Source organism: Bos mutus, chromosome 10 (assembly GCF_027580195.1).
Source record: "Bos mutus isolate GX-2022 chromosome 10, NWIPB_WYAK_1.1, whole genome shotgun sequence".
NCBI classification, from domain to species: domain Eukaryota; kingdom Metazoa; phylum Chordata; class Mammalia; order Artiodactyla; family Bovidae; genus Bos; species Bos mutus.
Genome location: NC_091626.1, coordinates 48,031,169 through 48,046,396, shown reverse-complemented (window position 1 = coordinate 48,046,396; position 15,228 = coordinate 48,031,169). Strand labels below are relative to the sequence as shown.

Here is a 15,228-nt window from a genome sequence, read left to right as displayed (position 1 = left end):
ATTTTAATTTCATTCTTTTACATGCAGCCGTTCAGTTTTCCCAGCACCACTTATCGAAGTGAGATGAATGCTAGTTTTAGTAATTTGGACTCCTTCCCCAACAAAAAGACACCAGCCTTCCCCAATGCATTCCCCCAAGCCTTTCAATGATGAATCTTCAAGAACATTATGCCACTCTTCACTTGCAGGCTTACATTTCATGATTAAATTAGGCACTCAAACTTCAAATGTTTTGTTTTGAGAGCAGTAAAACATTCACAGCTATTTCTCTGTAAAGTTTGGCAAAAGAGTATGTTACATTGTTAAGAGGATTCGTAATCTCAGCATTCATAATAAGAGAAACAGAAACATTCTAATACAGTACATTTGAGGGTTTAAATAGAAATTTAGAGTTAGTTGTTCAGCTTAATCCCATCAAATGATAAAATGTTTTAAAACCTAACGGCAATGATTTATAACAAACAAGGGTTGTTTCTTGTGGAAGTAACTTGGCTTATCTGGAAACTGGTATTTCACACACATATAGAGATAATAAATATGCTGAGCCCTAAACAGTTCCTGTGGTGCAATGAGGAGTCAAGAAGGGACAGGGGTTGAAGTAGGACATGCAGAAAAAAATGACTCTAGAAATCTGTTTATTTCATGATTTTGAAGGAATTAAGAAATCCATTTAAAATTCTGATGTAGCACAGAACTGAAATATATGATACTTTCTATGTGATCTGAGAATGAATAACAGAAAACTTTTGTCCAAATGTGATTTGAAGCCTTAAGCACAAAGGCTTAACAGATTTAAATTGTACCTCAATAATCCCCTTTATAATTTTTTTCAAGTGTTAATACCACTTGTGTCCTTCATTCGATCCTTTCCATTACCATATAAGGTACTTTAAAGAAAATGGCTCAGGAAAAATCTTCAAACTGGGTAACGTGCAACTGTAACTATTCAAGGGAATATGGCAGGCAATACTCCAAAGAGCAGGGTTTTAGGGTTTCATCAATCAAACATTAGCAATAAGATTACAAATCTTATTCTGTCGTCTTTTTGCAGTCACTCTCCATATATACACCCTTCCCAAACACAGAAACACACAAGAACAGAAACACACAAGAACACAAACACACCATTTCTTTGTCTCTGTCTATCTTTCTCACACACATACACCCAATCAGAGAGAAGCAGAATGACAAAGAAATCTTACTAACATGTATGTTTTGAAGGGGTATAAACTATATAAATTAAGTGAGTTAAATCTAGTATTGTCATTCACTTAAGCTTGAGACTAATTAACACAAGATTCCAAAAAGTGCCATACACTTTCTTTTCTACATGATGTACATTTTTAATAACTGCCCAGGAGAAGCTCTTCCAGTTTGAAACTGATTTGGAAACTGCTTAAAACCAACTGGGTAACTTTCCTGCTCTCTAATCATATATGGTATACAAATAAAACCACCAAAGAGCCAGAAATAAACCCAAAGCTTTTAAAAAAAACTACTGAGAAAGCCTAAAGAACTGAGTAAGGAACAAGCGAACAAGACAGGTAATATTCTTCATATTACTAGTTGTGTTATTTGGGCAAGTAAAGCAACTCTTTAAACCATTAATTATTAGAAACTAAGCTTTTCATTCTAAAGAAATATATACAAACAAAAAAAAGAAAGAAATGTTAAATCTGAATTGGAACTATTCATGTGAACTCAATACATAGCTATTTATTTTTCTTGGCTCTGTCCACTGAAGCAATGATATACAAGCAGTAATAAATGTATCAGATCTTGGTTTCTAATAACATTCCCCATTAAAAGAACCATAGTTCCTTCAAACAATTAATTCTAGGTCCGGGGCAGGAAAAAAGTACAAGTGAACTTGGGACAGCTTGTTGTACCAGAAAGACTAAAGAGGCCATGCCACAAAGGACCTGAATGTTACCAATGGCAAAATTTTAGACAATGTGGGCATCAAAAAGAATACAATCATGATAGATTATAATATACTGAATGAAAAGGAAATCCGTAAGACCACAATGATCCCAAAAAGAGGTGGTGGGAGAGACAGGAAAAAGGAGAGAAAAAAAGAAAAGCTCATCTTTACATAAGAATGCCAGCAAACAAATGTAGAGGAAATAATAACATTAAAATTTCATCATTTTGTAATCCTTAATGTAATTACTGATTTAGGCAATAGTCTGTCAGCAATGCAAGAGACCAGATTCAAACCCTGGGTCGGGAAGACCCCCTGGAGAAGGGAATGGCTACCCACTCCAGTATTCTTGCCTGAAGAACTCCATGGACAGAGGAGCCTGGTGGCCACAGTCCATGGGGTCATAGAGTCGGGCACAACTGAGCAACTAACACACACACACATATCAATAAATACTAAAACCACTTTGTAAAAAGCAGTTGGGAAACAGTTCAGTGTCTTAAAAGTATTACCCCACAGATTACTAGTAATTTCAACAAAGAAAATAAACTTTATAATGGAGAGATCTGGCAATCACCACTTTAATCAAGGAATTAACGTTATCAGCAGTAATAGAAAAAGGTACACTATGTCCTCTTATTTGATGTATACAATTTTAGCTACGAATAGGGTAACTAATCACCTATTAAAGGTACACCATGTCCTCTTATTTGATGTATACAACTTTAGCTACGAATAGGGTAACTAATCACCTAAACAGCTTCATTTCTGAAAGGGAATGCTACTATTAATTATATCAAAACAACATATATAAAGTACAATTTTTGTAGACAACCATGGATTTATCCTTATCTGAAGTATCCTTACAAAAATATTTAAACTGAATCTAATATTAAAACCAGCAGACAACTGACCTGTCCTCGTCACACAAGCCCAAGTCATAAAATGCAAAAACAGGGAACTGTTCTACATTAAAAGAGACTAAAGAGACAATAACCAAATGGAATCTGAGTTCACATGCTGTATCAGAGGCAAAAGGCTACAAGAGATATTTTTGGGTCAATTAGGGAAATGTAAATTTGGACTAAAGATTATAGAACTTTTGCTAACTTTCTTATAGTGATAATGGTATAGCAATTACGCCATTCTTAAGGATGTATACTTAGATATTTAAGGGTGATGTGCTGTAAAGCCTGCAACTTACTTTCAAATGGTTCAACCAAAAATATACATATCTAAGTACACACAGATACATATAATAGAGAAGAAAAAATAAAGCAAAGGTGGCAATGCAACTCTTCTTGAATGCATCAGTAGGTCTGAAGTTTGTGAAAGTTGGGAGAAGGAGAAGTCAAAAAAATAAATGCAACATTTTTATTCTTATTTACCTTGAAGTCTCTCATCAGTGAATATTTTGTTTGTTTGGTTCCAGGTGCTATCTATGAATACAATTTTTTTCAGTGTTGTGTCTTTGCACTTGCTGTCATTCAAATCCGGTTCTTCAGTTTTCTTGCGTTTAATGGATGGCTTATCAAGGTCATCATTTTTGCCTCTAATGCTATTTTGACTCTTTTTTTGTAGATGAAAAGAAATATCTTTTACTGAAACAGACTTAGGTCCAGGAAATACAAGTGCAACCTAAAGCAAAGAAGCTTACGTTAGTAGTGTGCTATGATCTTCAAAATTAATAAATTCAGACTTAAAACTTCAAGAGGAAAAACTATGTTGAGTATCTGAGAAAAAAGCATTAGGTTTTAGTATATGTGCCTCTTTAATACATATATGGTAAAGTTTTTGGTTCTTCCTTAGTAACCTATAATCATAATATACTACCAAGAAATACTTCTATACTTTAAAATAAGTTATTCACTTATTGATAGAAACCAGGTTAATTGTATCTTACATAAAAAAACTAAACTCTATAATGTTTCATAAGATAAAAGGCAAAGTATGGGGTACTTTGTAAAAGAACCATTGAAAAGTGCTTGATAATTAAATAGCATCTTCACCTATATAATAAGCAAAGAGAAAACAAATGATACAGCCAGTGCTGGTGAGGAAACAGTATGCTGCTGCTGCTATGTCACATCAGTCGTGTCCAACTCTGTGCGACCCCATAGACGGTAGCCCACCAGGCTCCCCCGTCCCTGGGATTCTCCAGGCAAGAACACTGGAGTGGGTTGCCATCTCCTTCTCCAATGCATGAAAGTGAAAAGTGAAAGTGAAGTTGCTTAGTTGTCTCTGACTCTGAGCAACCCCATGGACTGCAGCCTAGCAGGCTCCTCAATCCATGGGATTCTCCAGGTAAGAGTACTGGAGTAGGGTGCCATTGCCTTCTCTGGAGGAAACAGTGTAATAAGCTTTTAAAGCCATTACTGATGTCAAGTTTAAATAACGTAACTCTGTGAAAGCAATCTGGCAATATACGTCAAGAGTCCTGAAATATTCATACTCTCTAGCCAAATGAGATTTCAATTATGGAAATTTATCTTAATAATTCTAAACATACACACAATACCCAGAATATATGTTAAAGTATGTTTATTACAGTGAAAACTTTAAAAATCTGTTAAGGAACTACTCAGTGAATTATGGTACTTCCTTTCTTTCAGCATATTTTTACTGAGACCTTATATACTGTAGAACCTCCAAGGTATGAACAACTCCTAACACAAAGCAGGCACCCAGCAAATATTTGTTAAATGAATAAATGTTGATAGAATCATGGGTATTTATCCTCCATATTTTTCCGTATTTCCAAAGATTTTTGAGTGGAGATTATCATTTTTAATATGAAAAATAAATATTAAAATTTAAAATCTTAAATTTATAAACTTCAATGTTATAAGGTTTTTCAGACACTCACAATGCACACCTACCTTTCCCCCATACCCAACTAGCAAAGTTCAGGGCTTCTTAGTTTTCTTAGATTATAAGCACATCATGTCTTTTTATATTACCTAGCTACACTATGTTCTATGTAACTGACATGATATCTAGCTGATCAAAGAAGGAAATACAAATACATTCCTAGATCCCAAACTCAGATATCATTTACAAACACAACTTTCTATATAAATTCAACCAAAAATTACAATATATTGATAGGAAAGGAAAAACTTACCTAGTTTTTTCTTAAACAAATGAATGCATTGATTTTTTGTTTCTAGATTTACCATACCAACAAATGTTCTCCCAAGAGACCTAGAGGTGTTTATGTTTCTTTCAGAAGTATTCAAGGCCTAGTTTTTTGAGATCTATAGCAACATCACTTTTCAACAAGACCAGCTGTAAAGACCTGTTGTCACTAATGTGACCATTTCAACTAGGTGAAAATCCATTAAGAATCTAGAAATGAGCAAGGAAGGCCTCTCAGTAGCCAAAATAAATATCACAAAAGCCATGTACTAAAGCTTTTAATTTAGAAAGGATTTCTAAAAATCCTTCTAGCTTAGTCTTTCTTTTTTTCTTCTGGAGAAATTTCAACATTCGTAATCTGGTTTCTCAGTTTGTATCAAATTAGCGTTTTTATGTGTAGTGTATGAACAAGAATGGAAAAAGGAGAAAAGTAAAAGCAGGTCTAGTAATACTAGCAAAGAGTAAAAATTGGAAGAAATAACGCAAACTAGTAAAAGTGGAAAGACAGACTCAAAAAAGCCTAACATCTAGGATCATTTGCTCTTTTAAGATACTAATGAAGTAAACTGTATGTTGTTAAGGGCTACAGAAGGTTAACCCAAGACCATTAAATATTAAATTATGTTCAAGTACGTTTAGAAAGGCAAGGGAGTTTAAAATTCATATTTAGATTCAATGTGAAAAGCTGTAAAAAAAAAAAAAATAAGCTGCCTACTTCATGGTCCTTTTCTTCATATTCTGGAATACACGGATATGTATAAATATTTACAAATTCAGGTGCTAAGAGTTTTGCATGTACAGCAGTGCTTTTGCCATCTGTTTCATTCGGATGTTTAATGATGTCAATCTTCAATGGTAGCTAAAATTTAGAGAAAAAAGAAAAATGAACAAAACAAATAGAAAATTCTAATTTTTATGTTATTAAAAATGGTCTTTAAAGCTTAAACAGCAAGCTCACACTAAGTTCCTATAAATACACTTATAGTTTGAAAGTCATACTTTTTTAGAACAGAATACTAAGACTAGTTAAGTCATAAAGCAAACACAAATTTATTTCTCAATACTGTTAATCATGTACTAGAACTATTTTCAACTCATTTAACAGACTCTTATAGCAATGTTCCAATGTCATATTCATTTGTCACATTGGACCGAGTCCTATTCCTTGCATTCAAATATCTGTGTCAAGAACATTTTACATAATTCCTATAAACTTTCAGGTCTGTTAATTTTATATTAAAAAGAAATATAAGCTCAGGCAAAAGTTTTAGATCTAAAATTCAAGTTAAAATTTTGTTCCTCAAAACATCTTTTGAGGTCAAAGGTATTATCTTTTAATGTTAACATCATGATTCTCAGCATGTGAAATTAATTACTAATTGGAAAAAGAGTTAACAGAATGGTTCCAGGAGGTATACTCTATATAAAAAATAACTTTTCAAAATCATTTTGCCTATTTTCCTTAGTTTCATTATTTAATTACTATGAATTATGTCATATCTACATGCAAAAATAATAGTCTTGCAAATTTCTTGAGTTAGATTTTTCTATTATTTTGCTGACTTATTTGGTTTAGTTTTCTGTATAATGCTTGTATGAATCCTGCCTTCAGCCATGACTATGAAAACAGAAGCCAAGTCATCTCTCTCCCATCATATGAGAAATTCTCTCTCTAGGACAGATTTTTCGCTGTAGAGTTCAAATGATTTATTTGTTACGATAAGTACTGTTCCAGCTCCCAGCCCACACTAAAAGGCAACATTCTAGGTATTTACTCTGGGGCAACAGCTATTTAGCCTGGAGTACAAAACTATCTTGTTTTTTTTAGAACAGATTTATTAAAGAAATAGGATTGAAACAATAAACTGCACATATTTGAGGTGTACAATCAAATGAGTTTTAATATACGCTACACCTTTGACTTCATCACCACAATAAAGCTAATGAACATATCCATCATCCCCAAAAGTCTTCTTGTGTTTTCCTCCTTCCCCTTACCTCATCAACTCCCACCCACAGTCCTAGGCAACTACTGATCTATTACTATAGGTTAGTTGGCATTATGTGGAAAGAAGAAGCTATATATCTTAGAAGGGCCATAAACATCCCAGATAACATTGAAAACATTCCTAGTTTTCAATCCAGGCTTTCAAACCCGATGTCTCCTACCTTCTCACTTAGGCCTAGTGATCATTTATAATTTGAAGGCAACTGCTTCAAAACATCAAATCAACTTCGAGTGATAGAAAATTCACCATTTAAGTAGGCAGTTCACAAATGATTTTACATCAGTCTACCTCTGGCTGAACTCTACATCAGACTTTCTTCATGGAACTCAATCCCAGCTGATGCTACTCTACATTCCCTTTCCCCAGGGCCTTTCAGTAGTAGCTCAGCATTACCTTAGTCAGGGAAGGCAGGAAAGAAGAAAGGAAAAAAAAAAAAAAAGCAGATCATGACAAAGTATTCTAATACTAATAAAACCAACTTTCTTATACAGCTGATGAATAGAGCTGAAAATTTCAAAGGCAATGACCAACATTTCTGATCAGTTGGCTATCTCTGAAGGACATCATTTAAATCAAGAATGCAGGACTGAAAGTTATACTGTATTTCACAAATCATGAAACTAGCATATCATGGACTAACATCTACAAGTATAAAACAGTTATGTAATATCTGTGCTCAAGAAGTATTTTTGGAGCCAATCCAGGTATCTTTAGTTTCCCCTGAGTAAGCCTGAAAATTATACTATGAAAGCCCAGACACAGGTCAAGTCATGGAAATACAGAAATATATGTTTGTGCTCTAGTTCACACATTTTAAAAGAAGATATATCTTAAACAATGACAGGGTACAGAGTAATACTACTAAAGTTGACCAGACCCAGTTCAAGTAGAGATGTTTTGTTTTCAAACATTTAAAGACCATCAATCTGTTCTCTAACATCTGTATTTCCTATGAGAGATTTACCATAAAACTTTCTACCCATATTTATCAAAATACAATTAGCAGAAAACTCTAGCCTTTTTCCATGTGATTATCAACCTTCGCAAAGAGAATCTTTTCAATTCTAGTACTCTAATAAAGATGAAGCTTTTATCTGATGACCTTTTCTCGCCTTAAAAAAAAAAAAGACATTTGTCATGACTTTTAAAAAAAATTAATGAATTTGTCATGACATTAAAAAATTTTTCTTCTGCATTAAAAAGATATATATTAATGAATTTAATTCCTAGAGTAAAATTTATAGCTTGGGAGGTACTTATTCATTATGTTGTCATCTTCCCTTCCAAAGCAGGCTATCTAAAAGCAAATGCTGAACAATTTGTAAAAATAAAGTCAAAACTAGAAAATTTTTTAGATTTTTTTATTACGTAGTAACACAAAATTTTATGTATGGTAATTAAAATAAAACACTTCAGAAAATTTTGCGCCATCCAGTAGGCCATTTAGAGTTGATCAAACTCTTGGTATAGTGTTTTAGCCATTTCATTAAAATAGTGGACATTCGGTCATGGATTTAAAAAACAATACTCAATTATTAAATTTCTACAAAAATATTAGCCCTATATTATTAACTTTTATTATTCCAATCACCAATCATTTTGAACAAAATATATCTTAAGATAAAACTTTCAATGGGATATTTTCTTTATGTGGCTACGATATAAACAAAAGATGAAATGATTCTGTTCATACCTCCAAAACTATACTTCAAAATGTAACATTCTTATATGAGAGATGGGGATAATGGGATAAGGGAGATAAAGGAGAAGGGGGCAGCAGAGGACGAGATGGTTAGATAGCATCACCAACTCAATGGACATGAATTTGAGCAAACTCCAGGAGATAGTAGAGGGCAGAGGAGCCTGGGGTGGCAAAAAGTCGAACAAGACTTAGTGACTGAACAACAATGCAGACTTTAGAAGAATTATTGTGCTCAAGCTCTTAGTTTTTCTGAGGTAACTATAAAGCTTACTGGATTCTATACTTATTTATTCTTGGCCAGTAAACTTTCCATTTTAGACCCCTAAGCAGATCATGGACTTGCCAAGGTAACATGTAAGCTAAAATGCAATTCAAGTAACAAAATACGAGTGTTTCAAAGTATTGTTCTTACCTGAAATTTAAATGAACCTTATCATCACATTAAACTTATTTTCTTATTGGCAAGTTCTAATGAATCCATGTGTAGAATTTGGTCTCTTTAAGGTCCTAATAGGCAGCAGTCAAATTTCATAAACCATTTAACTTAAAGTTTGAGTCACTGTTAGACAAGTTAACATATACGTAACTAAGTCTTTGATTACAGAGACATGATGGTCTACAGACCGTTTATCTATACAAAAGTAGTCTTGATAGGCAACAAAAAGTATAAGGTAAGCAATCAATTCAAATCAACTTGTTTAAATCTGGCGTTAAATCACCGTAACACAGCCCAATGAGCAGGCCTTAGTCTTTTCAATTTCAGTTTAGTTTAGTTTTGGTCACTGACATGTGCTCCATCTCCACATATAGAATGAGGCTAAACTCACAATTCTGCCTAAGCAAATATCAACCCTACTTCCTTCAGAATATGTTTTCTTCTCAAGGGCAGTCCAAGGCCCTGAGGTGGTTTTTGAAGCTCCTTCATGCAGCCTGTAAACTTGTCTCTTGTAGTTTTCATGTTTATACCACATTTTTTCTATGCTGTAAATGAATTATAATCATTTATTTTAAAAGGTAACTGATTTCATTAAAAACAACAGTATTCATCTCATATGCAAGTGTTTCAGCAATGTATGTCTCTTTTTCTAGAAACAAGGGGGGAAAAATAGGTTTACAGGTCTATAGGATTAAACTTTCTAATTAATTTTCATAATGATGTTACTTATCAAGCTTATCAGTTATATTAGAGTAGGGATATATCAGATGTGTTTTTAAAATCAATTCTACTTTCAAATAATTAAATTTCTCACCAACCTTCACATGTGGTATCTGTTCAACAGGTACATTTTCAACTGGGACGTAACATGTATAGCAGTAGAACATTCTTGAACCACCACACTTGAGACATTTTGATCTTCCATTTTGCTGAGCATTTTTAAGAACGTCTTGAGATGCTAAGCATAAGTTTTGAAGAGGATCTTCTGCAGCTATGCATGTAGTTTGTGACTGCTGTATTTCCACAAATTTTGAAGTATCTTCTTCCCTTTCTTTGAGAAATACAGGTGTATTGAGAGACATTTTTCATTCAAATCAAAGTTTAACTTTTATTTCTAAAACACATATTGTAGATGCACTAGAAAAAAAAAGTGGGGGGGGGCAAAATAAAAAACAAAACATTTCACTCACTGTTTAATTCACAACTGTGTGCAGACTTTAGTATTTACTAACAAATGTTAATAAGTTTTTAAACCACTAGATTAGCATGCTTTAAGATATAATATTAAAAAGCAATAAACTAAAAAAAATTACCCTTTAAAGCTGCTGCTGCTGCTACTAAGTTGCTTCAGTCGTGTCCGACTCTGTGCGACCCCACAGACAGCAGCCCACCAGGCTCCCCCATCCCTGGGATTCTCCAGGGTAGACCCTTTAAAGCTAGTCCCTCCATAAAAATAGGAAGGTTGTCTCCCAGCAAAATGATTTCAAATATAAAGTTTAGGTACAAACATTTTATTTCTCAGTGACTATTTTTGCTCCAGAAACAGTACTTTTGCTCTATATTAGGAATGTAATGTTTTTATGTTAGTATCAGCCAGGAATGTATTCAACCCTGCAAGCTCTGACTTTCACTTGTTATTATATGACATCAAATTACACTCTGACATGACATCAATTCTCAGTCTGAACCTTGAAAAAAATACAAGGTGAAATCAGTAAAATTTAGTTGCTTATGTTCTAAAAGATGTAATTCTCTCCAACATAAATTAAAACACACATAAAAATATAACTAAACATCCATTAAAATGAGAGGCATCCACTACCAATTATAATTTTTTAAATTATAATTTTTTAAATATCTCAAAAGGTGAAACATATGCCTACAAAAATATAAAGGCATATACATAAAGATTCAAGTGTAATCTTATAAATGTTAAATTTTACAGAGTAACATCAGTGTTCACCCATTCTAAGAATTCATATTGCTTTCAAAAATATACACCATTCAGTCTTCAGGTCTAGAGATAAAATAGTAAAATGGCTTTCTCATTTAAATATTTCGTTCAAAGGAGGATGATGGTTGCCAAAACTGTTGTTCAAATACTTTGTAAGTACAATATGCTTAGAGGGAAAAAGAGACTGGGGCCCTCTTAATTTGATATGCATTCCAGAGCTGTAAAATGATTCTCATAACCTAAAGCCTTATGGTATTGTGGTGTTTAACTATGAGACTCCAGGCACTTCAAGTACAAACACTGAGAGGAGAAATGCTGTGACAGAAACAGGGAACTTTTTGTGGTTTCCCAAAATGAAAGTGAACAAAGAGTCCAGTGGAACATAATACACAATATAATTTACTAACAAGAAGTTAGTGATACTAATTTAATCAGCCATCAGGAGTTTTTTAGAGATTGTAAATGCCAGGGAACTTGGGACCCAATAAAGAAAGGCAAAGAAAAAAGATGTTGGTCATTGAAGGAAAAGTAAAATACACTTGCCAAATTTATCCAAGGGGAAAGCCAAAATACAATAAATATTTTTGATGTGTACTGATTAGGTAAGGGTTTACATTTTGGGTTGCTAGGACAAAGTGATATTTAAAAATGATTGTCCCATCCCTCCTCTTGCCTCATGAATGGAAAACATTATGTGATCTCTACTCCAAATCACCTTCCTAAAAATGACTTTTATCTTTGTCAGTATGCCCTCAATGACTGGGAGAGTGCAGGATATTAAGCTGTTACCTTTCCTTGAGGCTCAGATGCTTTTAAGACTGCGTGAGAGTCTTTGACCTTCTCTCTAGTAAATGCACTTAAAGATGCAGTATTCTGCACACAATTTCAGATGGTTTGCAGGTTAGATTCTAGAGTCCATCTACAAATCTAGGTAAAGACATCTTGGCTAAGATCAAAAAGTCATTCGGAGAACAGGAGAAGGCTTAAAAATCTAGGAAGAGATCCTATTAGTCTCCAGAAATCAGAGCCACAAATCCTTCTCTGGCCAACAAAAGGTCAATTCTCACAAGCCAATGGAGGTCTCATCACTGAACTCAGGAAACTAATTGGTCCCTAAATCCTCTTGGTTTGGCTTTGTTCTACAATTACCTGAGGTTCTTAAAAACATTTTTAGGCTGCAATAGTCTTGAGTTATCCAGATCATGGGCTCATCCTAAAAAAGCAATTGGAGTGGTCTAATTCAATTTGACTCCACTTCCCTGGGTATTCCAGTAGCCATGCAGGGATTTGCATGTGCCACTATAGGGCCCAGCATTAGTGGGGAACTATGCAGTTCCCAATGGTGTCATGAAAGTCAATGCAGTTGCTTGACGTTTAATGGAAAACTGTTGGTGAGTTTTTCTGGAGCCTCAAAGCGCACTCCTCCTGAGATGCCTCAGAAAAATCCTCATGGATTCCACTTGGCAGTCTGTCCATATAGCTAAATGAATTTTTTTGTTGTTTAGTCATTCAGACGTGTCCAACTCTTTTGCAACCCCATGGACTGTAGCCCACCAGGGTCCTCTGTCCACAGGATTTCCCAAGCAAGAATACTCGAGTGGGTTGCCATTACCCTCTCTAGGAGGTCTTCCTGACCCAGGGATCGAACCTACATCTCTTGCATCTCCGGCATTGGCAGGCAGGTTTTTCACCAGCTGAGCCAACAGGGAAGCCCCAAATTAGCAGAGCCTATAAGTCCTTTCTCTACAAAAATCAAACAACACAAACACCCTGAGACGGTGCAAGGGAAAGGTCTATGGCTCCCTGCCTTGCCTTCCCTAAACACTCTCACATGTAGATAAGGCGGCTACAGAGGAGGCCTGCCGTTCTAAGTCATGGGGAGCTCCCTCCAAAGGTCTCTAAAACCATATGAACCAGGGATCCATCCTGACCTAATGAACAACCTGTTTCTAATGTGTACAAATCATTTATTGCACACACAATGATTCAAAACTTTCAGAGCATACATCTTAACATCAAATATGTGTGATAAATACAAGTGGAGTTGTGGGGGTTACTGAGAACATAAAAAGACTTCGTTCCTAAGGAACTAACAAATATTTTTACCTAGACATGCACCTGTCATTTTGCAACTTGGGTTGAAAACAAATTAATTTTTTTCTCTTTCTACCCTCTTTACCACACAAATTAATTACTCAATCAAGTTGTACCAATTCTACCTTGCATATAATCCTGTATTTTTAGTCTCAAAGTCAGGATTCTAGATGGCCCATTGCAATCTCTTCACCTCTTTGCTTTCATGTGCTTATTACTAGTTCCAGATATTTAACATGGGAAAATGTATTTTAATTTGGAGTTACCTTTTAGTTAAGCTATCCTTCCTAGTAGTAGTAAACTCCCCAAGAGTAGAATCCTTCACTCTGCAATTCCAGAATAAGGAATTCAACAAATACTTAACTAAATCAAAACCATTATGAAAAAGAAGCATTCACTATGCAACTGCTACTGAAGTATCTGACAACCTTTACCTGTAATCTGCAGCCTAGCAGATTTTTTTCTTGTTTTTCCAAAATAATAAAGCAAAAGACTCCTAGCTACAAATAAGTTAACTCCTACCCCCACCCCCCATCCCCAGGCAGGAGACAGGAGTTCAATACTTGGGTCAGAAAGATCCCCTGGAGGAGAAAATAGCAACCCACTCCAGTATTCTTGCCTGGAAAGTCCCATGGACAGAGGAACCTGGCAGGCTACAGTCCATGGGGTCACAGAGAGTGGGACACGAGTGATCACACAGCACAGCAATGGAACATTATATAAACTCCTTATCCTGTACTTTGGATCATAACAGTACCAAATAAAACCCACTTAAATTTTATTTTCCTATTTTTAAGAACTTGGTCATAGGTACAGGTCCAATGGTCTACTGTTAAAGATTCAAGGTAACACCTTTTTCCTACAGGCTCACAGCCTGTGCCCTCCTCACCACCACTCCCCCCCACACACATAGCACACATCCTGTGGTAGAGACTGTCTTGCCTTAGTTTTTCATAGTACACTGGGGTTTAGAGAGAAGTAAATTTTAAATATTGTGGTTCTGAATCAAGCAGTGATTTTATCATCCAACTTCATGGAATTGGCACCTCGCAGTGTTAATAAACCTCCTGACTTGTCCTACATTTCCAAGAAATAATTCAGACTTAAGGGCAGCCTCTTTGCTTATTACCTATTTATAACCTAAATACTTTAAATACACTGCATGGCACACTATGCCTGCACTAATTTTCTCCTTCAGTGACAACCAGTGTCCCGCAAATCACTTCAAACACTGAAAAATAAAAAATAGGGTACCTAGTGGACTAACTTTGCCTGAACAGACTTTTCTTGGGCCAGACTGCACTGAAAATAGTTGTTAGGGGTAAAACAAAAACTTTTTTTGAGGAAAAATTTGGACGCCCTTTCCCCAAAGGGCCCACAAGACTTTAAATATGCTAGCGGCCGCACAGGGACCAAGGCCCCACTCACAAGCGACACCCAGCACGACCTCCACCGGGGCCCGGCCAAGAAGCGTCCACTCCCGCAGCTGCCGGGCTGCGGCCAGATCCCGGTCCCCACAGAAGCGCTGAGACCCGCACGAGGGATCAGAGTGGGACTCAGACCTGCACAGCCCGCGAGTCCTCGCACAGCTCCACTCGTCTTCCGCTCCGCCGGAGCCCGAGGTGCTCGCCCGGCCCTGGTCCCGCCTGGCCGCGGCGGAGCGCTTTCCGGGCGACACCAGAGGGAGGAGCCCGGACGTTGCTAAGGCCGTTGCTAGGCCCGGGCTCAGCGCGGGTTCCGCTGGCAAAGATAACGGGCGGGGAGAACCGCCGTGAGGGGTTAGAGGCAAAGTCCCGCCCCAGCTTTTTTTTTTTTTTTTTTTTTGTGGTGTCACCCTTTTCCGGAGAGAAGTGATAGAGAACCAGAACCCTGCTCCGTGAGGCCTGGCCTCACATCCCGCCAGCGTTGCGCTGAGCTCCCTCGTGAGACTGGCCGGGACCGCGGAAGGAGGACGCGGTTGTCGAAATATAC

The 15,228-nt window shown here is 36.1% G+C and overlaps 1 protein-coding gene across 7 annotated transcripts in view; it reads right to left on the bottom strand.

Moving 5' to 3' along the window:
* Window positions 1-14,977, bottom strand: part of DTWD1 (DTW domain containing 1) — a 94,281-nt gene extending 79,304 nt beyond the window's left edge. For 5 of the 7 annotated variants that reach the window (XR_011465653.1, XR_011465652.1, XM_005892157.3 and 2 more), the window contains exons 1-4: window positions 14,820-14,977; window positions 10,028-10,346; window positions 5,778-5,921; window positions 3,313-3,562 (exon numbers count right to left, since the gene is read on the bottom strand). Coding sequence is in view for 5 of the 7 variants with exons in the window: in XM_005892157.3 (XP_005892219.1) it covers window positions 3,313-3,562; window positions 5,778-5,921; window positions 10,028-10,291 (658 nt within the window). In the remaining 2 variants the exon portion in view is untranslated. Of the gene's footprint in view, window positions 1-3,312; window positions 3,563-5,777; window positions 5,922-10,027; window positions 10,347-11,952; window positions 12,091-14,685 lie in introns of all 7 variants that reach the window. The other 2 variants (XM_070377876.1, XM_070377875.1) reach the window with 2 other exon arrangements.
* Window positions 14,978-15,228: the final 251 nt, after the last annotated feature.